The following is a 23,354-nucleotide window of genomic DNA, read 5'->3' as shown; positions in this document are numbered from 1 at the left end:
TATTGCCAAAGGAGGAGTCTGACACTTGGTATCAGAGCTCGGGCATTTCTTGCTCCTAGTGCTGTTTTGAGGCCAATTTATTAATACTATCCTTTGTAACTTAAAATATAGGCTACAGTTAGCTTTTTAACTGCAAAAATCTATTGTGAAAAAGTAGAGTGCATAACCTGCAAGCTGTAATGGGCTTTACAGGGTAAGGCTTTGATCCTGTAATTGGATCTGTACAGGCAGCTCCTTGAGCATGTGTAGGGGCCTGTTGATGTCACACAAGGGTAACTTGGTCAGAGAGGAAACTCCAAGGGCCTCATCTCTTGAGGGGTCAGGATCTTAGTACATTGATAGTACATTGTGTGGGATGTACTCTAGTTTGGGATGAGTAAACAGTACCTTGGGAAGCAAAATAATGTTAAAACCAGCCCCTTCTGAGATCATTGCCGATTACTGGAAGCTTCCTCCCTAGAGCATAAGGATTGCCAGCCAAAAGAAGCTACCCGCTTAAAGACTAGAATGTCAATCCCACACCTTTCAGTCTGAAGGCACCATTAAGACAAATGCTGTGTGTGAATAAAAATGCAATTGTAATCTAATAAATATTCTTCACTTAGGAAGAAGATCAGGCTTATTTTCTTTTCTCCTTTTTTTTTTAGGAGCTTTGCTGACTGTAGAGCACGTGAAAAATGATGTCAAAATTTCAGTTGAAGAAGGCAAAGAGACCATGCTCCGGGTATCTGAGTAAGTGATTTTGCATCTCTGCCATCAGCATTGGGTCAGCACTTTTTGAAATTGACTTAATGTTTTGCAGGGCGAGAAGATGAGCCATACTGAATTTATCATTTCATTGTATATTTTTGCAGCAGTTTCAATTCTTACATTTTTAATAGTTTCCCCACCCACTAGTCTTTCTACTAGAAGGTGAAAACATTTAAAGAAAGGTTGAGAAACATCTCCTGTTTTAAATTTAGCCTGTCTAGTTCCTTATAGAGTGCCCATTTCAATATTATCTAAGCATTCACTTCTTTTATGTACTGTAATATCACAAGATGGCAATCAGTGTGAGACTAGTATACACAAATGTGTACACAGCATGCGCATGTGTGTATGTGCATGTAATGTTATGTAAAAGATTTTATTGTCTGGGTTAATCACATGAAAATAGAATGCAGGACTATGTAGCACTTTAAAGACTAACAAGATGGTTTATTAGATGATGAGCTTTCGTGGGCCAGACCCACTTCCTCAGATCAAAATCAAAGCTCATCATCTAATAAACCATCTTGTTAGTCTTTAAAGTGCTACATTGTCCTGCATTTTGCTTCAGCTACCCCAGACTAACACGGCTACATTTCTATCACTATGAAAATAGAAGTCGCTGTGTCATCCCTCAAAAAGTGTCAATTAATTTTATAGCATGTTATGCCATATCTTGTTTAGGCCACATCTGCTAAAATGAATGCATCCTTCCCCTTCTAAACCATATGACATATCTTCTGTTTTTTTGGGGTAACAGGAAAATACAATTCTGACAAGTTCTAAATATTTTCAGATTAGTTTCCGTTAAATTGTAGAGGTTTTTTTTTTAAAGACTTAATAACTTGTGATCTTCCAAGGATAAAAACATAGGGCTATATGCCCTACAGGCACAACTCCATTGACTTAATTCGAGCTGCACCATCTTGTCTGTACATCATTGATATCAGACAATTCTTCCTGTAGAAATCTTGGGCATGCATGTCTCCCGTGGAACAAACATGATTCTGGTGTTACAAGTTAACATGATATTAGACTTTAAAATGGTCACTAGTCCAGAGCTTACTATGCTAAATATAATTTTGTCCCTCCCTCCACCAGACCTTCCACCCCCCTACAGTCCTCCCTCAAGCCAAAATCCTCTTCTGCACCCATACTTCTTACCAGACCCTGTATCCAATCCCTGCCCTAGGTCACAATCCCCCTCCTTCACCCAAACTCCCTCTCAGATCCCATACCTTTTCCTGCACTCCAGTCCCTTACCTCAAGCTCCATTCTGTATCTAATCTCCATCTCAGACCCCACAGCCTCTCCATAGAAAAGTGTGGCCCGTGACCACTTACTAAAATCTTGGCATGACCGCTCCCCACCATCAAAAATCAAAATGTGCAGATAGGCAAAGTAAGAATAATTCTACTTGAAAACATGTGTTAGATTTAAGAATATTTACTTTGTCAACATTGTCTTAATATACAATTTGTTATTTTAAAGAGTATAAAGCTTTAGCTTTTAGAATTTAATTATTAAATAACTACTATTATTAAATAATTAGTCTGATTTCCCCCCCCCATAATTTCTTGCAGCTGCAAAAATTAATTAAATGGAAACAGAAAAATTACTCAACTCGTAATTTTTAACAATTGTGAATATTTAAATTGATACCCATTTTAAAAATCACTAAAATTGTGCAAAAATACACTTTGCCAAGACTTGTTATGGTTGCTATTTCCTATTAAACCTTGATGATTTTGTGTAATCTCAGATTCTGCACATAGGTAGCAAAATGTAGTCAATCTACCAAGTGAATTTTTGTTTAATAGTAATCTTTGACAGGGAGAGACTGATATTGTTGCATTCCCTCAGCACATGATGGTTTGAAACTTTCTGTAGAAATGACCTGTAATTCTTTGGAACAATGTTGCAAATCCTATTCAACCACCTCCCGGACCCAAAAGATTTTTGGTTTTGTTGCTGTCAGTTCATGTCACTTTTCATAGAATTCCTTCCTATAGCTTTCGCTAATAACATCCGCGTAGCTGTGGTCTTTATGCTATTTATAGGTTGACACTTTCAGCATCTTTTGGCAACCACTTAGAATAATCAAAATTTTTGGTTTCTTTTTTTCTTCAATAGAAGGGAAACAAAAGAGATCTGTCCCAGAAATGGGGAAGGATGTATTCATAGTTTTCTAAAATAATTTAAAAAATTACTTGAAAATTTTGCAACCATAGTCAGGAAGCTGCTGAATATAAGCCATGTCAGGATTATTTCCCCATTTCTGTTTACTAGTCTTACTAATTAAAGTAGGTTGTTGAAAGCAATAATGGTATTTTCTGCTGCTTTGCATTTCAGGCAGGCTTGCTTTTAGGGAAAGCATATTGTGAATAAATATGTACTTGTCAATCTCGGTTGAAAAGTTCTGTTTAAGAAACGGACTCCAGCATGATATAGCAATCTGATTTGTTGCACATTTATAGATGCTATAATATGTCTTTGATTTTGATAATGCACCTATTGATCTTTCATGTCCTGGAGTCTAGAAGTTTTGGAGGGGAGAGTTACCAAACGTTGAATTCACATATTTCATTGTCAGTTTCAATACTATAAACATGGGACTGAACAGAGGAGTAACTTGATTTAAAGGCTTGTTACTGTAGTTAATAAATCAAGAAGCTCTCCAGATCATATGTAAATATTTGAATATTTTTGTGGCTGTCTGTTGGCAGCTATCAGATTGATTAACTGCCATATATGAGTAGTACGGATATAAGCGCCATGCTTCATGGGCCTCATAACTCCACCACTGTCAGGCTTATTTGATAGTTAAGGTGACTCAGTGTAGACATTAGATTGCTTACTTGGACTAGTGGCTTGTCATTCTTATCAAGTTTGTGGCTCCATGCTGGCCCCATGAAATTGGTAACAAAGCCAGGGTCACAGTTCAGACTGTCACTTTGGGGTGGGTGGAGGGCTCCAGCTAGAGCAGGGGTGAGGAAACTTTTTTGGCTTGGGGGCCACTGACCCACAGAAAAATCAGTCTGGGTCACGCACAAGTGAGAAGCAAAAAAAACCAAAAAACCACCCCCTTCCCCAAAACAAACCTTCACTGACGTGGCACCTGACTGAAGAAGAAGAAAAAGAAAAAAACACTCTTCATGTTCCTCTTGCACACCAGAGCCATGGGGGCGCCCAGGCTAGTAGATTTTGTATGCTGCAGCCCTGCAGGGAGGCAGTGGGGGACTGGAGTGCCATCATGTGCTCCCCAGTGCTAGGGGGGAGCCTCTGGGGCCAGATTCCTGGACCTTAGGTTCCAACTCCAAGTTAGAACCTTATTGCTTTCTGGGCTTCCCACTGTAAGTCAGGGAAGCACCTGGGCAGTAATCTGACATACTTAAAATTCTTCATCCATACCAAATGTTACTGAGTCAGCAATGTGCACACAATAGGTAATTAAAGCATTGATAACCAATAAAATAAAGCATTTAAGTTTTTCCTGTGTCGCTTAATACACATTTGATGATGAAAAGGACTGTGGACTATTGGAAAAGATTATTATTCTCCCCTAAGAAGCATAATAATTATCAATGTGCAGAGCTGCTTTGTGAATATTAATGAAAATATTCTTTAAAATCTAAATGTTAGTTTTGAAGCAAGACGTTCTAAAAACTGGACAGTGGGGAAGGTCCAATGACTGAGAGTGGTGGGGATAAACCATTGAAACAAATGTGCCTGTCAGATAAAGAGTTTCCAAGTAGTGCCATCAGTAGGAGGATACTAGCATTATCTACATTGGGATTTCAAAAGAGCTAGTGTCACTGTGTTTAAAGACAGCCACAGACCTATTGTGTGATCTTGGGCAATTCACGTCATGATTTTGTCCCTTTTTGCTATTTAGGTTGTAATTGTGGGAAGAAATTTCTCCAGCTGTGTGTGTACACAGCACCTAGTGCTGTGATGCCGCAGTTCAGTTAGGATGTCTAGTCCCTGCTGTAATATAAATAAAACAAAACCAGAGCTTATACAATTCTGCTCCTATTAGGGTAGCATGTGGCAATGTTGTGCCAGTCCAACATTTGAACATCAAATTCCACCACAATGTACTTGTTAGCTGATGAGGAAAATGGAATAAAAAGAGAGAGACAGTAAAGGGTGTTCGTCAGGAAAGAATCTTCATAAACATAGCAGAAGCAAACAAGCAAAATGAGTAACAGGCAAGCCTGGGCAGGGACCTCACAAGCGTGGGCATACCTCACAAGCTCTTCTTTTCTCTCCAGCAGCCCTTTTTACAGTATTTATCTTTGCACAGGTGTTCAGGGAGGGGACTTGACAAAATTATATTTGATTTAACCCCCTAAGTGCTGAAGGCTAGGCAGTACCTCTGCACTCTGATTATATTTTGGGAGGGGAGAGGTGCAAGAGAGAAAAATGTTACTGGGTATTTAGTTGTGAGTTGAAGTAAATTATTTTTTCCCTTTCTCTCCCTCCACTTCCCAATAAAATGTTCGTGTTTTAATGGTTTACCTAATGGTTTATAGTGTGACCAGCTGGAAGGGGGGTATGAGACATGTTGCATCGTCATTGATAGGTGTCTTACGCCAGGTAGACCTGGAAGGTTGGCTTAAGGTTTGCAACTCAAGCTAAGTAGAGTACATATTTGGCTTACCTTAACCTGAGCTTGGAGGCATCACCAATTTGCTCCCATCAACTTCCCTTACTTTTCATGGCTACAGAGAATACAAGTGCCAGCTGGAGCTTCCCTCAGTGTCTATACTAGACTCACTAAATCAAATGCCAGAACATCTATCTCCGGTGCAACAAGTGAAGATGTGCCATATTGTTCTGGTAGCTGTATGCCCACTACTTCACCTAGAAACGTGTTGATGTTCATACAGCCTCTTTTATGTGTAATTTGTGTAATTACACTCCATTTGCTAGTAATAAGTTACTTCATCTTTAATTTTCTGTTTTTTATAGCCATGTTGTGTTCACTGATGTGAATTCAATAGTTCGCTATCTGGGTAGAGTTGCCACTTCTGCAGGGCTATATGGCTCTAATCTTCTGGAGCACACTGAGGTGAGAAACAACTATTCATATTTGATTTTTTTCATATTGGTTACATTTATGCTCATTTGAGGATTTGCCATGGGTTTTGCCCACAATAGCTCATAAGTAATATATATTATATAATGTATAAAAAAAATTGTTAGTCTCTAAGGTGCTACAGGACTATACTTTTTTAAAAGTTAGTCTAACATGGCTACCCTTCTAAGACATGTGTAGCCTTTGAATGATATACCATTTTTCTCTTGAGGGTCTGGCTATCTGAGGTGTTGAAGCTATGTTATTGTGAAACTGCCTCTGACTATATGAATCCATGCAGCTGAACGTGGGAGAGTTGTTCACGACTACTCCTAAATACACTGATCTCTGGTAGAGCGTACATTTCTTTCTTTCCATCTCTTCAGTTTTGATTGTCATTTCCTTTGTGTACCATTTGTTTTTCTAACAGAGCTGTTTGTGGCCTCCATCAGAACAGCACAAATAAAAAAATATTCCTGTGTAGCGATCTCACCAAGTCTTATCTTGACCAGTTACCACATTTTCTCTCTTGCCTCATGGAGTTCTAGGATGAAATTTTCACATGATTCCCAGTCTGTGCACTGTAGCCAGGCAGGCTGCATTGTGATCTGAAAATTTGAATGGACATTTCCGAAGTTGGAAGTCCCTCCCATGGAGTCCTACATTTTCTAAAAATTAAAGCTAGAGATGACCCTAATGTTTCTGTTCATTTATATGAACAAAATGAAGTTATTACAGTTATCACTTGGTATGATGTAGAATGAAGAGGAAGTTTTCCTGGCTTTAGTCTAGACTAGCTGTATGTTGAATTTCCTGAGATTTATAGTTGTAATAGAATTATTTTGGCTGAGTAGGGTAATGAGGGGTTTAACAGCCACCCTTACAATATTCCTCTAAGCCGTTGCAGGTCAATCTTCAATCCTGGAAACTGCCGTCTTTTCATGTAAGGCTACATCTAGACATAAACCAGTATTTTTGAAAGAGAGCTGCTTTTTCGAAAGAGAGCACCCAGACAGTCTCTTTCGAAAAAGCACTGTTTGCATTCAATAACGCCTTTTTTCGAAAGAGCACTTTCGAAAAAAGGCATTATTCCTCATAAAATGAGGTTTTCTGCAGTCGAAAAAACAGCAATGTTCTTTCAATTTAATTTCAAAATAACACGGCAGCAGTCTAGATGCAGGTGAAGCTTTTTTTGAGGGGGGAAAAAAAAGGGCCACTTTTTTCAAAAAATCCCTGTAGTCTAGATACACCCTAAGAGAAAAGTGCTGCTTTATGTCGCTTATGACTGTGTAGTGATTTATAGGTCTTTGTGGTTAAATTTACTTCCTAACCCAAATTAGAACTTGAGCCAAGAATATGTGCAAGTGTTCAGAAGTATATTTGCAAGGTCAGTAACTTTGGGAATTTAAATATATTTTCTCAGCTATCAGTTTTCCCAAAACTAAAACTGAGCTTTGAGAAATGTTAAAACAGCTGCCTTTATAAGGGGAATATTTTAGAACGTAACTGGAAATGAGAGTTGAATTTTTATAGTTCTGTGACATCTGTGCCTGCCACGTTGGCTTGACTGTTGGAATAATTCCTACTGAAGTGTACACATGGAATACATTTAGGAGGATTTTAAGAGATACTTTGCAACTGCGGTTTCAAGTTTGTATGCTAGAGCCAGATCCTCAGCTGATATAAGTGGGCCTGGCTCCACTGAAGTCTATATGGTTGTCCACTTACACCAATTGAGGATCTAGCCCTTACAGCTTAAAACAGAAAAATGAGTAGTCCTATTGCACCCTATAGACTAACCAAAATAGAATCATTAGTTTTCATGGGTGAAACCTACTTCATCAGATGAATTGGAGTGGAAATAACAGAAACCAAGAGATACAAAGTTGGGCACCTTCATATCTTTCTCAGAATAAACTTTTTATGGGGCATATGAAGGGGAGGAGGTTAGGAATACTGTGGGGGGAAAAAATAATTGGAAAAACAGACAGGGAAGAGGGTGGTGCATATGGTCACTAAGTTAGTATATATTTAGCCAGGAAGAAAAATGGAATCAAATGGAAGAAGAATATTGTCCCTTAACAGATTCACTAGTTTTATTGCATTAGTACAGTACAGGAAGTCCCCGGGTTACATCAATCCGACTTACATCGGATCCCTAGTTATGGGGGGGAGGGGGGCGCAGCTAGTGCGGGGTGCCTGGAGGCTGCAGCCTGGCGCAGGACCCAGTGTTTAATGGCAGAGGCGGATTCCCCTTTAAATCTCCCCGCCTGTCCCCCCCAAGTCTCCCTCTTACCACGATGCACCGGGCGTGCCGGGCTCCCTCAGCTCCGTCTGAATGGAAATGCCGCCGCCGGGGCGCAGCTAGTGCGGGGTGCCTCCCCCCAGCAGACCAGGGAGACACGGAGCTAGAGCCCCCCCCCCCCCCCAGCAGACCAGGGAGATGCGGACCAGCTTTTCTCGCTGCGGAGGACGCGGGCGGCGGGACCAACCCGACAGCCCCCCAGCTGCTCTGCCCCGGGCTTCCTGGAATCAGCCGCTGGTCAGTTTCAGCAGCGGCTGAATCGGAGACGCCTGAGGCAGAGCAGCTGGGGCGCTGCCGGGTTGGTCCTGCCGCCCGCGTCCTCCGCGGTGAGAAAAGCTGCTCCGCGTCTCCCTGGTCTGCTGCGGGGAAGTGCCCCGCACTAGCTGCGCCCCGGCGGTGGCATTTCCATTCAGGCGGCGCTGAGGGAGCCCGGCGCGCCCGGTGCATTGTTGGACTCAGCTGAGAGTCCTGATCGCGGGAGGATGCGGAGGGAGGGCGAGGAGCAAGCGGGTTAGAGGGAGACCTGGGGCAGGTGGCTGGCGGGGAGATTTAAAGGGGAATCCGCCTCCACTGTTAAACACCCGGCCCTGTGCTAGGCTGTTGCCTCCGGGCGCTGCAGCGGCCGGTTGGGGCGCATGGGGCACAGTTGGGCCCCAGCCCCAGAGACGGGCCGCGGGGAGGGCAGGGGAAGGGGATGCGAAGCGCCGCCGGGGCCACTTTAAAAAACTCCCTGCGCTGAGGCCGACTTACATCCAAATTCAACTTAGCATACCAGTTCCAACTTGCATACAAATTGAACTTAAGAACAAACCTACAGTCCCAATTTTGTACGTTATCTGGGGACTTCCTGTATATGAAGAATTTGATTTCTTCTTAATTGTTTAAGTATCAGCAGAAGTCTTTGAAGCTAATTTAAAAGTGGCCTTTTGTAAGATGTAATCTAAAAGCATGGAAGTTATTACCTATTTTGGACCAAGGCAAAATCTCAGACTGCTGGACTTCCGTGGGCAGATTTTTATCCCAGAGACCAGGTTCTATCCATTGCACTTCTGTAAATCTGAAGTAACTCTGTAGTAGTCAATGGAGATACTCCAGTCTAAATCCAAGCTGATGGTAGGCATTGTCTTTAAGCATATAATACTCTTCTCCGTGAACTGTGTGTGTATCAGTATTGTTCACAATGTTCACAATGCCTGAATCAACAGTGAAATAAGAGTTTCTTCTTTTCGTGTTCTGACAGGGTAGATAAGCACTGGAACAAACTGCCTAGGCAGGCTGTAGGATCTTCAGCATTGGAGGTTTTAAGAATAAAGCCCTGTCAGGAATGCTCTTGCTGTTGTTACTCATGGGGTGTAGTGGGGTGGAGACCTCTCCCACTACTGGAAGGGAGAAAATGCCCCTCCGGAAGCCATTTAGGGTGCAGCCTAGCCCCGCGCAGTCACCTGACTGGAAGGCAAGGGGCAGGGCTAGGACTATAAAAAGCCGGGCTGAGAGCTCAGTCAGGGCCCACTCTCTGAGGGAGACAGAGGCCTGTCCAGAGCTCCTGGCTAGAGAGGCTGAGACCTGGCCTGGGCCTCTCACAGCTAGGAGCTCTGGACAGGCCTCTGTCTCCCTCAGAGGCTGGGCCCTGACTGAGCTCTCAGCCAGGCTTTTTATAGTCCTAGCCCCACCCCTTGCCTTCCGGTCAGGTGACTGGGCGGGGCTAAGCTGCGTCCAAAATGGCTTCCGGAGGGGCATTTTCTCCCTTCTGGTAGTGGGGGAGGTCTCCACCCCACTACAGGGGGGAATTCTGTGTCAAAAAATTTAAATTCTACGCATAATATTTTAAAATTCTGCATATTTTATTTGTCGAAGTAACTCAACACAATCACACCATTTCAATTATTTTGGCAATTTATTTCAAAATATTTGTTAACAAGTATGTCTGTAATGATGCGAACAAAATATTCAGGAAATGTTTTTGACAAATAGATTCCTAATTCGGCATACTAATACAGAACTTTGAGTAATAATTTGTTTAAATTACAAAACAAATGTATTTCCTGCACCCCTCAGACAGTGCAAAGACTTGGGGGAGTTGGGGTAACACAGAAGCTGAGCTATAGGAGAGTAATAGTTGGGAAGGAGCATGGGGAGTAAACCTAGCGAGGTTCTTGGGTGTGGGTCAGAGATGTATAGAACAGGTATTTTTGAGTGGACAGAGATCTTTTGGGAGTTGGAGAGCCTTCCCTGTGCAGATCCTGACTGACCATTAGCTTCTCCCAATCACTCAGCCACACATCGTATCGTATCCTATCCCCATATGACACTGTATCTCCACTCTCATTCAGCCTCCATTCAAGTTTGTCTCTCCCCTCTTCTCCCCCCGCACCCCAGCTCTAATGAACCCCAGCCGTGTGTGCCCTGCTCTGTCATCCCTCGGTCCAATATTCTGTGCCTCCTCACCTCTGCTGGTGAGCCTATCATCTCTGTTCAGGTGCTGCCAAAGAGCTGTTCTAGGAAATGTCCTTTCTGCAGAGGAAGGAAAAGTTGTGGAATGCATGAATTCTGTGTGTGCACAGTGGCATAGAATTCCCCCCAGAATATATTCTGTAGTCCTGCCTTTAGTGCAAAGGACTGGACCAAATGATCTCTCAAGGTCCTTTCCAGTCCTCCACTTACAACTTTATTTAATAATACTACCAACTTTCTCATAAAACTTGGATGTAGTTTTTGACCAGCAAAAATGTTATAACTTTCAAGACTTAGTGTGTGTATTAAATGTGATGTTAACTATTTTGTTGTTTAAAATTAGATTGACCATTGGTTGGAATTCAGTGCGACAAAGCTATATACCTCTGCTCAGTTCGCTTCAGCAGTCCTTGAGCTTAATCACTGTCTGTCTCTGAGGACCTACTTGGTTGGAAATTCCCTGAGTCTGGCAGATTTGTGTGTCTGGGCTGTACTAAAAGGTAGATTATACTTTTGTTCTCCCAAGTTTGCAAATGCGATAGTGTTAAAACCTTTTTCCTTTTAGTCTTTAATTTCTGCAAGTACGTTTAATAGACATTTGTAAGAATATGTGGTAGTAATAAGGTTTGTGACATAACTGATGTAGAAATATAAATCATTAAAGCACAATTTTATAATTGGATGTCACTAAGATTTCTGTTAAAATATCAACTTTTCATCCCCCCCCCACCCGTAACAGGGTTGTGACTCACTGTTCCAGCATCTTTTGCTGGTTACTTGTGGAATCAGCTCTTCAGCCTCTCAGCGCCTCCTGCTGGCCAGTGTCTTATTCTGTATTTGTCTCCTTCACTCTTGAGTCCTTACCTCCAAAGGTACCCTGATCCTCTACAGGCACCTTGCCTCAGTGTCCCACTGCTGGTTGTCATCTATCTCCTGCCTTGGGGCAAACTCCAGTCTGAAATGGCCACTCATTGACAAGGGATTTGGACATGCTGTCCTGGCTGCCTCCCTGCAGCCCTAGTAGTACCCTCAGGCCTTGAGAGCAACACCTCACTTTAGGAGTTAGCCTGCCTAGAGCACCCCAGTTCAACCTGCTTTTCACCAGCATTACTGTCTCAGGAATCTCCTGTTGCTTCCCTGGCAGCCAGGTCCCTTCTGCTCCACAGCTGGAGCAAGAGTGTTCTCCTCCTCCCCAGGAGTCCTTATTTATACAGCCCTCGTCATCTGCAGCCCCACATGTGTCTGCCTACTATTCTGCCTCCCTAGACTGATTTTTAGCCCTTGTAGGGCCAGTGTGATGGACTGCCCCACACTACCTCAAATGTGAAAATATATTCTAGGCTAAAATGTTCCATCTGTGGTTCTAACCATAGTATAAATTGCTACTCAATTATTGTACAGAAATGCTTAATTAGACTGCTTTATTATTAGAAGGAACAATCTAATTTTGCTTGGTTTGGGCTGTTAAAAGCTTCGTTTCATAAATTAAGTTACAGGTGAATCTTTTTTTTCATTGAAAATCTGCAGTAACTTTGACAGTTGTCTGTTAGGTATCTAAAATTTGATGTAATAACTGACTGACTTGGATTCAGGCCAAAGTCTTCATGGAATTTAAATAATCAAGTTTACACAGTATGCTACCATCTTGCAGTCTCTTTTTAAAGCTCCAGCTCTTTGACCCAAAGTTTGAAATTAAATTTTTTTTCCCTTTGATGACAATCAAAAATTCCCACATTTACTAAGATGGATGCTGTGTCTTGGGTCATAACATAATTAAGTGGTTGAGTTAAACATCACTCAAAGTGAGTAGCCTGAATAACTGTAGCAACATTACTAAGATTGCCAATGTTAAAACCTATTTTCTACAAATATCAACCAAATTAAATCTTGCTTTGATTGCCTAACTTCAATATCCAGTTGGAGAATGGAAGCTGCTACGGTTCTTTTTGACAATTTAGCTTTAAAAAACAACAACAACAAAAAAGCCTGTTGTGTGCAAGAAGCATGGCCATATAGCCAATGGCTTCAGTTTTATTAATTTTCTCTAATACAGAGATGAGTTGCATACAGAGAGGTACACATCCTTTTTTTAATCTAGAGACATTAGGAAATATGCAGAGCCTTCCAAAGTAAGGAGATGGTTTTCACCCATTTTCTCTACGATAAAGAAGATTCATTTTTCACAACTGATTGAAATTTAAAAATGGTGAAGCCTATTTTTAATCCACACTGTTATCTGTTAAAATGAGTGTTTCCTTTACTAGAAGTTAGGGATGTAAGATACCATTTAATTAGCTAACCAGTTAAACATTATGGGACAGGCAGGGGTTGTTCCAGTGGGGCTGTAGACCCCTCCCTTTAGTGCACTGGGGCTAGGCCTGCCACAGTTGGGGTTGCTCTGGTCAGGCTGGAGTACCTCTCCATCCATAGCTCGTTCCACGAGGCTAGAGCAGTCCCCTGCCTACAGTGGACCAGAGCCTACCAATTAACCATTAACATACCTACTAGAAGTTTAGCTATTCTAACTACAGGGGTACAATTTTAAAAACAAAATTTGTTTCCCAACAGGCAGTAGTGCATGGCAGAAACAGTTGCAGCAAAATAAAGCTCCAGTCCATGCAAAGCGTTGGTATGACTTTCTTGAGGCACAGTGTGCCTTTCAGTCAGTGGGTACCAAGTGGGCTGCAGCCGCATCAAAAACGAAAGTGGTAAGCCTTGTTCTGATTATAGGTGAAGGTCGATGTCGATGTTTTGTGTTTGAACCTACTACAGTGAAAGTTTGTATCTTCTAATAGCTCAGTTTAGATTTTATGCTAATTGGAATTAAAGGTTTTAAAAATCCTTATAAACAATTACTTTATAAATTTCATCCCCAAATGTTTATGGATATTGATAAATGTGGGTCAGCTCTAGAAAAGTAATTGTGTAGAAAAGGCATCTATTACTCAGAGGGGCTCCCTACTGGGGATGTGAAAGTGTAACCGTTTACATGGTTAACCTATGAGCTTGGGCTTGACAGTTACATGCAGCTCCCTGCCCTCGTCCCCGGTGCTGCTCCCTCTGTATCAAAGGGAACAGCATGGGGAGGCAAGCGGGAGCCGGTTCCTCCTCCTCCCCGCCCCAGGCATGTCAACTTGTTACTTCTTTTCAGCATCCATACTCCCTATTTGTATTCAGAGTTCCATCTGCTTACTTTAGTGGGGGTTTTTTTGCTTGTTTATTTCTGTTACCACTGTAAAGCCATCTATAGTAGAATGAGATCAAAAGAATTGTTAATCACATTCAATTTTGGAGGCAGTGGGAGTTCAAAGATAATTTCTGCAAGACAAGTTTTATGCACAGTTTTTTACTTGTAGTGAGGAACAGAAACAGAAAATCCATCTGGACTTTTCAATCCCAGGTCAAGTTTGCTGATCTCACCTAACTTTGAAACTGAGCGAGTATAATATGAAAGTCATCTGAGCCAGGGACTCAGTGTTGCCATTTTACAGCCTCCTTTCAGAGGAGAACCCTGTTTTAAGAGTTTGTATCCTAGAGCTTGTGTAAGTTATTTTAATGTCATCAATTTTTAAGGCAACAGAAAAGAAACAAGATGTTGGGAAATTTGTGGAACTCCCGGGTGCAGAAATGGGAAAGGTCGTTGTTCGGTTTCCTCCCGAGGCCAGTGGGTAAGATGACCTATTTTTAGAAATGTTTTGTGTGTTTAATGACATTCCTTTCAAAAACTGTAAGTCAGGAGAGGGATTGTATTTTATCTTGGAAATATGAGGCATCTTGTTGCACCCTAGAGACTACCAGACTTAATGTCTAAGGTGCAATAAGACTCCTTATTGTTTTTACAATTACAAGACTAACATGGCTACCCCTCTGAGACTATCTTGGAAATAGTTACTGGATTAGTGTGTTTTATAATCTGCATTTTAACAGATGAATTGAAGAGCCTCTCCTGCCCTGATGATGATTATGTATAGTTGGTTTAGTCAGTGATGAACAATGTCTTAGAAGTGATTTCTAGAGCAAAAGAGAATTTTCCAAGTCACTTACAGATATTTTGTAAAATGTTTTCATTAGCAAAGGTAGAAAGTTACCAAAGCTGTCCCCTACTTACAACCTCACCACATAAATAGTAGTAAAAAGAGAACTAAAAGTACCCTCACCAACTTGAAAATGTTTTTTCAAGAGAGAAGGATTTGATAAAGCTTAAAATTGTTCTTAAGACTTCTTTCAGTTGTTGCAGTACTGTTTTTCGTTATGTTAATCAGATATGAATCATGTTCTTAGGGTACTACAGGTTGAACCTCTCTAGTCTGGAATCCTGGGGATTTGATCAGTGTTGAACCAGAGAATATGCCGAACCGTGGGAGATCAATATTGTCTAGCAGCATTACCAACACTTCTGCTGCTTACTGGGCTCTTAGAAGACATTTAGGGATAAATTAGAGCTAAATAACAGCACAGAACACTGAGACCCAGGCTGTAAACAAACTTGGCCACACCCATGAAAATTGGACATCTGGCTAATTAAAATCGTGCTGAACCTTGGATGTTGCCGGATCAGAGAGTGACAGACTAGAGGTTCATGGTATGCCTGAGAGTAACAAAGTAGTTTGGCATGTGTAAACTTATGGAAAAAGGAAATAATTTGTAGAAGTAACAGTTGATACATTCTTGTGGATTTGGGTTTATCAGAGTTTTTGGATACTGTCTGTATGATGGAATTCATTAATCCAACTGAATTCCCCTATGTTCTAACAGTTACTCAGTGCAAGTGTTTCAGAGAGTTATGAGCTCTTTAAAAAGCCAATTTTAATAAGATTAGTTTATTCAAGTTATAATAAAATTCAGTGTAGACTAATGATAAAACATGGTTTGTAATGTTTCAAAGAGTAATTATAGCCATATCATCAGGTGAATTATAAAGTCCTAGCTTTTAGAGAAATAATGTAATAAAATACAGATGCTATTAGATTGCTTTAAGTATTCATTGTTTCAATAAATATAAAATAGCTTTTGGTGGTTTATTAGTTTTAAGTCTCTGTTTCCACTTTATCCTTCACCCAACTGTATCCTGCAAAATAAATGAATAAATGAAACTCCTGTATGTCAAAATTGTGCTCTAAAATATCTTTATTTTTAGGTACTTACATATTGGTCATGCAAAAGCTGCTCTGCTGAATCAGCATTACCAAGTTAACTTTAAAGGAAAACTCATCATGAGGTTTGATGACACAAATCCTGAAAAAGAAAAAGAAGACTTTGAAAAGGTACAGTAAGACAACCATAGAAGCCATTTATTGGAGAAATCAATTCAAAAGCAGTGGGCAAGCTTGCTACTTCCTGGGTGGCTCTGATAACAGTAGTGTTTAACTTTTTCATTACAACTCTTCCAAGCCACCATTTCTTGTTTGCCTTTTAAAACCAAAAAGCTTTCAGTCAAGTAGCCTAGTTCTTCTATAACTTCCCCATTCTTTCTTGCCGCTCCCCTAGTGTTTATAATCTGCATTAAATGCAAAAATCTCCATGTAAATTTGTTGGCAGTAGTTTATAGACTATACTGTTTTATTTGACCTAATCACAAATTGCAATCATCATACCACTTTAAAACTTTTAAATACTACTGGCTTCAGTGGCAATAACTTTTCTGTAATAACAATCCCAAATCCACACTAGAAAACTTCTTAGGTGTCCTATATAGTTGAAGCAGTCTAAATCTTTTATTGACTCTTGCTGCCACCTTTTCACTGTTCATGGCAGCCACGAGGTGGAAGAAAGGAAGGCATCTGTTTTGTTTTCCTGCCACTTTCAGTGAAAGGATTCATCATTATACAGGAGGTTTTTGAGGCTTTCATCATTCTCTCTCTTTAATAAATGTAAAACACAGCTAACTTGTTGCAGTTTTTGCTTTGCTTTTCTTGTTCCACCCTCCCCTGGAGGAGCTGATCTCATTCTTTTGCCTTATAGCAATCACTGCTATGTCTCCCTTTCGTAACTTCAGTACTGGGAATTAATGATGAATGGATCCAGTTGACTTTCATGTGTGGTATTGTGTGTTAATGATTCTTACTGCATCTGTCTGCAAATGGAGACTTTTATAATTCAGAAGAAACTTGCCATAGTTTAAAAAGCTCTGTATTTATGAATATTACAGCATAGCTTTTTGCAGGTTATTCTGGAAGACGTTGCGATGTTGCACATCAAACCAGATCAATTTACATATACCTCAGATCACTTTGAAACTATAATGAAATATGCTGAGAAGCTTATTCAAGAAGGGAAAGCATATGTGGATGATACTCCTGCAGAACAAATGAAAATGGAGCGTGAGCAGAGAATAGAATCCAAACACAGAAATAACTGTAAGATACTTTCTCTCCTCCTGGTCCTGTTGTTTTTGTCTACAGAATAGCATCTTGTTTTGTTCTGCTGTTAATATCCTACCTATTTTCAGTTTAGTTTAATATTATACTGTGACTAGTTAACAAGCCAGTAGGAACAGTCAAGTCCTCAGAGCCCTGCCAGACTAAGACTCAACAAGCTTGTTGCATATTGTTTTGTTACATCTCATTCTCATCACTAAGCGTGTCAGGAAAGCTGTACTGTTTGATATTGGATCTAAACACATCCAGCAATAATTTGCATGTTTGTAACAAAATGGTACAGGTTGAACCTCTTAAATCCGGGACTCTCTGGTCTAGTAACATCTGTGGTCTGGCAGGACCAGAGAGCCCTGGCACCTGGAAATGTGAGCCAGTCATGGAGTCCAGTGGAGGGGGAGCCCTGCCATCAGACCAGTGAGTCCTAGCCAGGCAGGGCAGCTGTGGAGCCCCGCCCCCAGAGCCCTGGCTGGGCGGGGCAGCAGTGGGATGGGTGAGCCCTGTTTCCGTAGAGCCCAGTCCCAGCGCAGCAACAGCAAGGCTGTCACGGAGCCCCCTCTCGGGAGTCCTGATGGGGTGCAGCAGCAGTAAGTCTGGCGGCAGCCAGTGAGCTCTATTCCTTAGAAGCCCTGGGTGGGACAGAAGCAGAGTAGCTGTGGAGCCCTATCCCCAAGAAGCCTCATCCGGGTTGGGCAGAAAGGAGGTCATGGCAACTGGGGAGCTCCATTCCTGGAGAGCCCCAGCCTTCTGGCGGAGGTGTTCCAAACCTAAGCCCTGCAGCTACAGTGTTGGAGCCCAGTGGCTGTGTGTGGGGCTGGAGCGGAGCCAGCCGGAGGGAGGGGCAGTATCCTGGGAGGCCAGTGGCAGGGGACATCCCCTGATCTGGCAAATTCCCTTATTCAGGACTGTTCAGGTCCCAAGGGAGCTGGACCAGGGAGGTCCAACCTGTACTGGAGTCTGATTAGAAATATCTTAGGTCACCTAAAGGTTTTTTTGTTTTTGTTTTGTTTTTTGGTAGCTGTTGAGAAGAATTTACAGATGTGGGAAGACATGAAAAAGGGAACAGAATATGGACAAACATGTTGTCTACGAGCAAAAATAGACATGAATAGTAACAATGGGTGCATGAGGGATCCAACGCTTTATCGTTGCAAAAACCAACCACACCCACGCACTGCAAGTAATTACAAGTATGTGCCTTTTCTAATAATAATGTTCTATGCTATGGTGCTTTTTTAACTACCTGAGACTTGCTTGTATTTTCTCAACCCGAATGTGTTGTAGATTTCCTTGTAGAAACTACTAAACTTCTTGAGAAGGTTTTTAAAACCTGAGCTGTGGCCAGTATTTCATACCAGTACCCATTGATGAAAACTCTGACAGGTCACTATTGTCATGTATATAAGCTGGGCTGTTTAAAAAAAATTCTTTCCACAAGCAACAAGTACCACTTTCCTTAATACCTTGGCAAACCATTTTGCCTGCCTACATTACAGGCAGCCAAACAATTGGATTTTGCTCTCACTTTACATTGAGAGATTTACAACCTTTTTAAAGTTAAACTCTAGAGTGAAGTGGTGTCTTTGACCAGCTTAGCTGAGTGGCAACTTTGCATTCATAGCCACTCTTCTTTTCATGCAATATGAAAGAGTTACTGCTTGTGCATTGAACTAAGACTATTTGCAGAACATTATAATTTTGTCCTTTGCTTGCAATGTCTGTTTCCACCCACTGTTACAAGAATCAACAGATGGGGAAATGTTAATTTTGCTACGGATGTTGACTTTGTCCCTTAGTTGAAATTAACTTAAAACAGAGGCATGATGTGCACACTTGCAATTGGCAGATCACTGTCTCTGTTGTAATCTCTGGTCACTGAAGCTTAAACTATGGTCTGAACATGAACTCTCTTTGATATGTATTGGTACAAGATGTGGGGGGAAGAGTGTTGGTATTTACAATTTTTTGTCTTTTGTTTTTTGAAATACTGAGGGATTGAATGTGTATGTGTATTCTTCTGGTTGATTAAGATTTTCTTTCTCTTTAGTGTTTATCCTACATATGACTTTGCCTGCCCCATTGTTGATAGTATTGAAGGTGTCACACATGCGTTAAGAACAACGGAATACCATGACAGAGATGAACAGTTTTACTGGTTCATTGACGCTTTAGGCATAAGGAAGCCATACATCTGGGAGTACAGCCGTCTAAACCTCAACAACACTGTGCTGTCTAAAAGAAAGCTCACTTGGTTTGTCAATGAAGGGCTGGTAGATGGATGGTATGTTTGTTTTTCTGCTATGGTAGCTATTGTATGTAATCACACATGTATGCTATTCATAAGGGAAATAATAGAATATATGCATCCTGTTTTCTTTAGTTAAAGAAATACTAAGTTTTTCATCTATTGTCTGCTAAGTCTCTACTTAGTTTTCATGGCACTTAAATGCCAAGTAAAGTGTCTTATAAATACCTACAGCAGATTTCTTCTTTTTTTCAGTCTTCTATGAAATAAGCAAAATGGGAGAAGGAGGGAATTACGCTGGATTTACTTTAACCATTAAGCTTGTGTGTCCAGGCTAAGACAGTGTTTTCTTACATTTGGAGAAAGTAACAGTATTGCCTTACTCTCCTTCAGTTTGTTCTTCTATAAAATTTGTGCACTTTTTTTCTACCTCTGTAAAAGCACTCAAGTCCAAATTTTCAAAAATAAGTGCCTATAGTTGCTCTTTTCAGTAAACTCAGATATTAAAATCCCCTCACTGAGTAAATGTTGAGCACCTTTGATTTCAGTGGGAGCCAGAGAATCTTCCAAACTTGTTTATTTTAGAGAAAAGACAAATAAGAGAATGGGACATAGTAAATGTGTAATGAATGGTATAAAAAAGGTAGATGGGGAACTTTTATTCCCATTTTTCCCATAGAAGTTAAAGACAAGTATTCAGTGGACAGGAAAGATAGCAGAACTGAAAATTCATAGAAGAAAATACTTTCAGACCATATATGATTAGACTGGATCTTGTTGCCACAAGATATCTTTGAGCCCCAGAGAATAGCAGGGTGGAAAAAAGAATGTAGTATTTATGTGGATAATGAGTATATGTAAATTGAATAGTACATATTAAAAAAAAAAAAACCTAGCTTTGACGGGAATAAGCCCTCCATCTGTAATGCATAAATGGTTAGGTGATAGATTACCTCCTAATGATGGAAAGAGGATGCTTTTTTTTTTTTTTTCCCCCTGGAGGTAGCAGAGAGGTCAAGTAATCCCATAACTGCCTGCAGAAGAGTTATGTCCTAGGAAGCATCTGATGGCTGGCCATTATCGGAGACTGGACAGTTGACTACATAACGATTTGTTGCTTGAGTTTGGCAGTTTCTGTGTTTGTATTAACTTGTATATAAAAAGGGATATAGGAGTGCAAAATATTAGTTTGCTAATTAATTATTAAGACTTCAGTACCAGATGGGTTGGTTCTGTAGTATCTTGTGTCCTTCCATGCTTAGCTCTGTTCAGACCTACATGTTTGAACTTAGAAAATTGGGTGACAACAACAAAAGGATCTTAGCACACAGATTGAGCTGTTGCACGGCAATGTATTAGTGTCTCTCTGAAGTTGATCACAGATTCTGGAGAATAAGGTCAGAAAGAGTTCATGTTTTTGGTGTTGAACTGGTGCAGAGATGTTTGAATCTGCAGAGAGCCTGAGCAGTATCTGAGATCTGAACCCCTCCCCCCTTCATGTTGATGAGGTGTTAACTTAAATGCCTAGTGAGGATTACTTTAAAATCTGAACGTCGACTAGTTCATTCCTTATGTAACAGAAGGGGAAGTGGAGTTGGGAGTATGAGGAGAATCACAGATCTGCACAACTCAATATTAGTTTGTTTACTTTTGATGCCACGAGTGAGTGAACTTTAGGAGATACCACCATTATTCCCCCTCCCATCAAGTTCAAAGAACTTAATAGAGTCCACAGTCATATTTAAGTCACATTGAGAGGGAGACACACAAAAGGAAGTCCATTGGAGCTCAGAGCATTTTGAACATCTGCACAATATACTGTGAGCAGTGTTTCATTTTCTCAAGTCACTTGGGAAGAACTTACTTTATGGGTAGAGCTTATAATACTACCATCTCTTTCCTCCTATATCTTATTTAAGTTTCAGATCAGGAGGAAAGGTGGAAGCTCCAGTATTTGGCATAGGAGAAGCCAAAGAATCCTTTTGGAGCAAAAGGGAAGAGAGGTGGCAGGATAGTTAGTATATCTTACTCTTCATGTAGTACCAACTTGTGATGGGGACACGTAACTGGTACCTTTTCAGTTCATAGACAGAAGTTTAGTCTCCTGAGCTGTCAGGTAGCCTTTTTGACCCAGTACTAAATTCACACAAGCAAAATAATAAAGTTGGGTTTATCCCAGTATTAAAAACCATTACTTCATCTCCTAAACAGAATTTAGTGTACAAGAATAGATATTGAATGAACCTCTCAACCTTTTTCCTCTTTATGCCAGGGATGACCCAAGATTTCCCACTGTGCGTGGTGTACTAAGAAGAGGCATGACGGTTGAAGGATTAAAACAGTTTATTGCTGCACAGGTGAGGGTTGCGTTTCCATTTTCCCTCTTATTCTTTGAGTTTTAAAGTTGTAAACTGAAAGCTCATCATATTTAGTGGAAGCATTTATGCCACTATGCCATGGTTTTCTCCTTTTGAAAACTCATTGTTGTTTTTGATAAATATGCTTAGAATTGAGAAGATTGAGATTCTATAGACATTAAGAATAATATTCAAGATAATTTGTTAATTTTGCCTTCTAGGGCTCCTCCAGATCTGTTGTGAACATGGAATGGGATAAAATTTGGTCATTTAACAAAAAGGTATACACTTGTATTAGTTTGATAATGTTTTCTTCTCCTTCTTGATATCCTCTCCTTGGTTTATGTAGTGAATCCCACTGTTCGTTGGAGTGCTCATCGTAAAGTGTAGCAATTTTTAAATATATTGCATCATCTGGCACATTTTCAGGAAAATGGAATGTCTCCTCTGTCTAACATAGTCTAGCACTAATCATATTGACTTGCCAAACCAATATTGAGTTGTTTTACTTAGAACTATGCAGTAAGGTAATGATACTTTTTGTTAACCTATTAAATGAAAACTCTGCATTTCATTTTTCTGCTTTCAAGCTGCGAGCTATCAAGAAGGTATTACTTACTGCTTCTTTTGCCTTAGTATATGGCTTACGGTACATAAGCCGTTGTTATGCAGCATCGTAGCACAATCACATTTACTTACATAATAAGAGCTGCACAAATCCATTTAAAATGCATTATTCCTGTTTTTAAAATGTTGCCCAGTTCTGTTTTGACTGACTTGTCAAAGTAGTTGAAAACTCTATTCCAGTCAGTTCTTGTTGATTTTTCCTTTCTGGTGCGAAGGTATATAGAGCTTTTTTGTATTCCTTGTGCCTGAAAATATATAAAATAGCTCTTTTTGATATTCCTTAACTGAGTGTCAAATAAGGAATACTGCATCTTAATATGGTTAGTTGCTTCTTGGCAGTGAATGCTTGGACACTATAATAAGGCGAATCATTAGAATGCTGACCGTATAACTTGTGTGAATGCCTGTAAGTCTTGCATTGGGAGTCCTGCTGCTTGGTTTTGCTAAAGCCTTACTTATTCATTTAAGTAGTATTTGCTTGTCTGGCATGTGTCTTATGTCCCTTACTACTACTTGTATTTGCTATATAAAGGATTATCAATTGGTTCTTTCTGTTGCTGCATAAATACTAATAACTTTTTGAGTAGTGCATTTTAAAAAAAATATGGGGGAATTGATAATGCATTTAAAACCACTTTTAAATCGTGTGTTTTGAAACTCCTGCTTTTTGAGTAGCACCATGTTTATGAGCCAAATTCTGTTGCCCTCTACCTGTGATTATATTGGAGTTAATAATAAAAGCAAGTGCAGAAATTGTTCCTGTACATTTCCCACTCTGATTTAAAAGATCTCTGCAGGCTCTTATTATGCTGTTACATTGTAGAGATTGTCATCTAGGGAAGTATCATACTAAATTATTAAAACAAAGGTCATGGTAATAATGATAAAAATAAATCATAACCTTAATTGTCAAAGTATGTATTTTAGTTATTAAATCAAGAGCATATAAAGGCACCTAGCTGTTGAAGTGCTTTAACAAGCCATTTCCTGTTACAGCTGTCTGAAACACCTGAAGGACTTAGTTTCCCATATGTTCTGAATGTCTGATAAATGTATGACTTCTGAATCAAAAGCACACTCATACTTGCTAGTGCTGAGCAATTTGGGTATGAAATTGACAAATTGCTAGTTAGCTATGCGTTCCTGGTTCAGTGAAAGCATAAACAAA

General features: G+C 40.4%; 1 protein-coding gene across 4 annotated transcripts in view; it reads left to right on the top strand.

Annotated features, from left to right (window-relative positions):
- EPRS1 (glutamyl-prolyl-tRNA synthetase 1) overlaps positions 1-23,354 on the top strand; it is a 66,089-nt gene that overhangs the window by 3,635 nt on the left and 39,100 nt on the right. For all 4 annotated transcript variants that reach the window (XM_075925213.2, XM_075925214.2, XM_075925215.2 and 1 more), the window contains exons 2-12: positions 648-732; positions 5,722-5,821; positions 10,927-11,083; positions 13,152-13,291; positions 14,157-14,251; positions 15,721-15,847; positions 16,747-16,939; positions 17,976-18,147; positions 19,005-19,238; positions 21,475-21,559; positions 21,781-21,840. In XM_075925213.2, coding sequence (XP_075781328.2) covers positions 648-732; positions 5,722-5,821; positions 10,927-11,083; positions 13,152-13,291; positions 14,157-14,251; positions 15,721-15,847; positions 16,747-16,939; positions 17,976-18,147; positions 19,005-19,238; positions 21,475-21,559; positions 21,781-21,840 — 1,448 coding nt within the window. The remainder of the gene's footprint in view (positions 1-647; positions 733-5,721; positions 5,822-10,926; positions 11,084-13,151; positions 13,292-14,156; positions 14,252-15,720; positions 15,848-16,746; positions 16,940-17,975; positions 18,148-19,004; positions 19,239-21,474; positions 21,560-21,780; positions 21,841-23,354) is intronic.

Source organism: Pelodiscus sinensis, chromosome 3, assembly GCF_052426305.1.
Source record: "Pelodiscus sinensis isolate ZL-2025 chromosome 3, ASM5242630v1, whole genome shotgun sequence".
NCBI classification, from domain to species: Eukaryota; Metazoa; Chordata; order Testudines; family Trionychidae; genus Pelodiscus; species Pelodiscus sinensis.
Note: the sequence above shows the minus strand (reverse complement) of the source record. Positions and strands in the feature narration are given on the sequence as shown.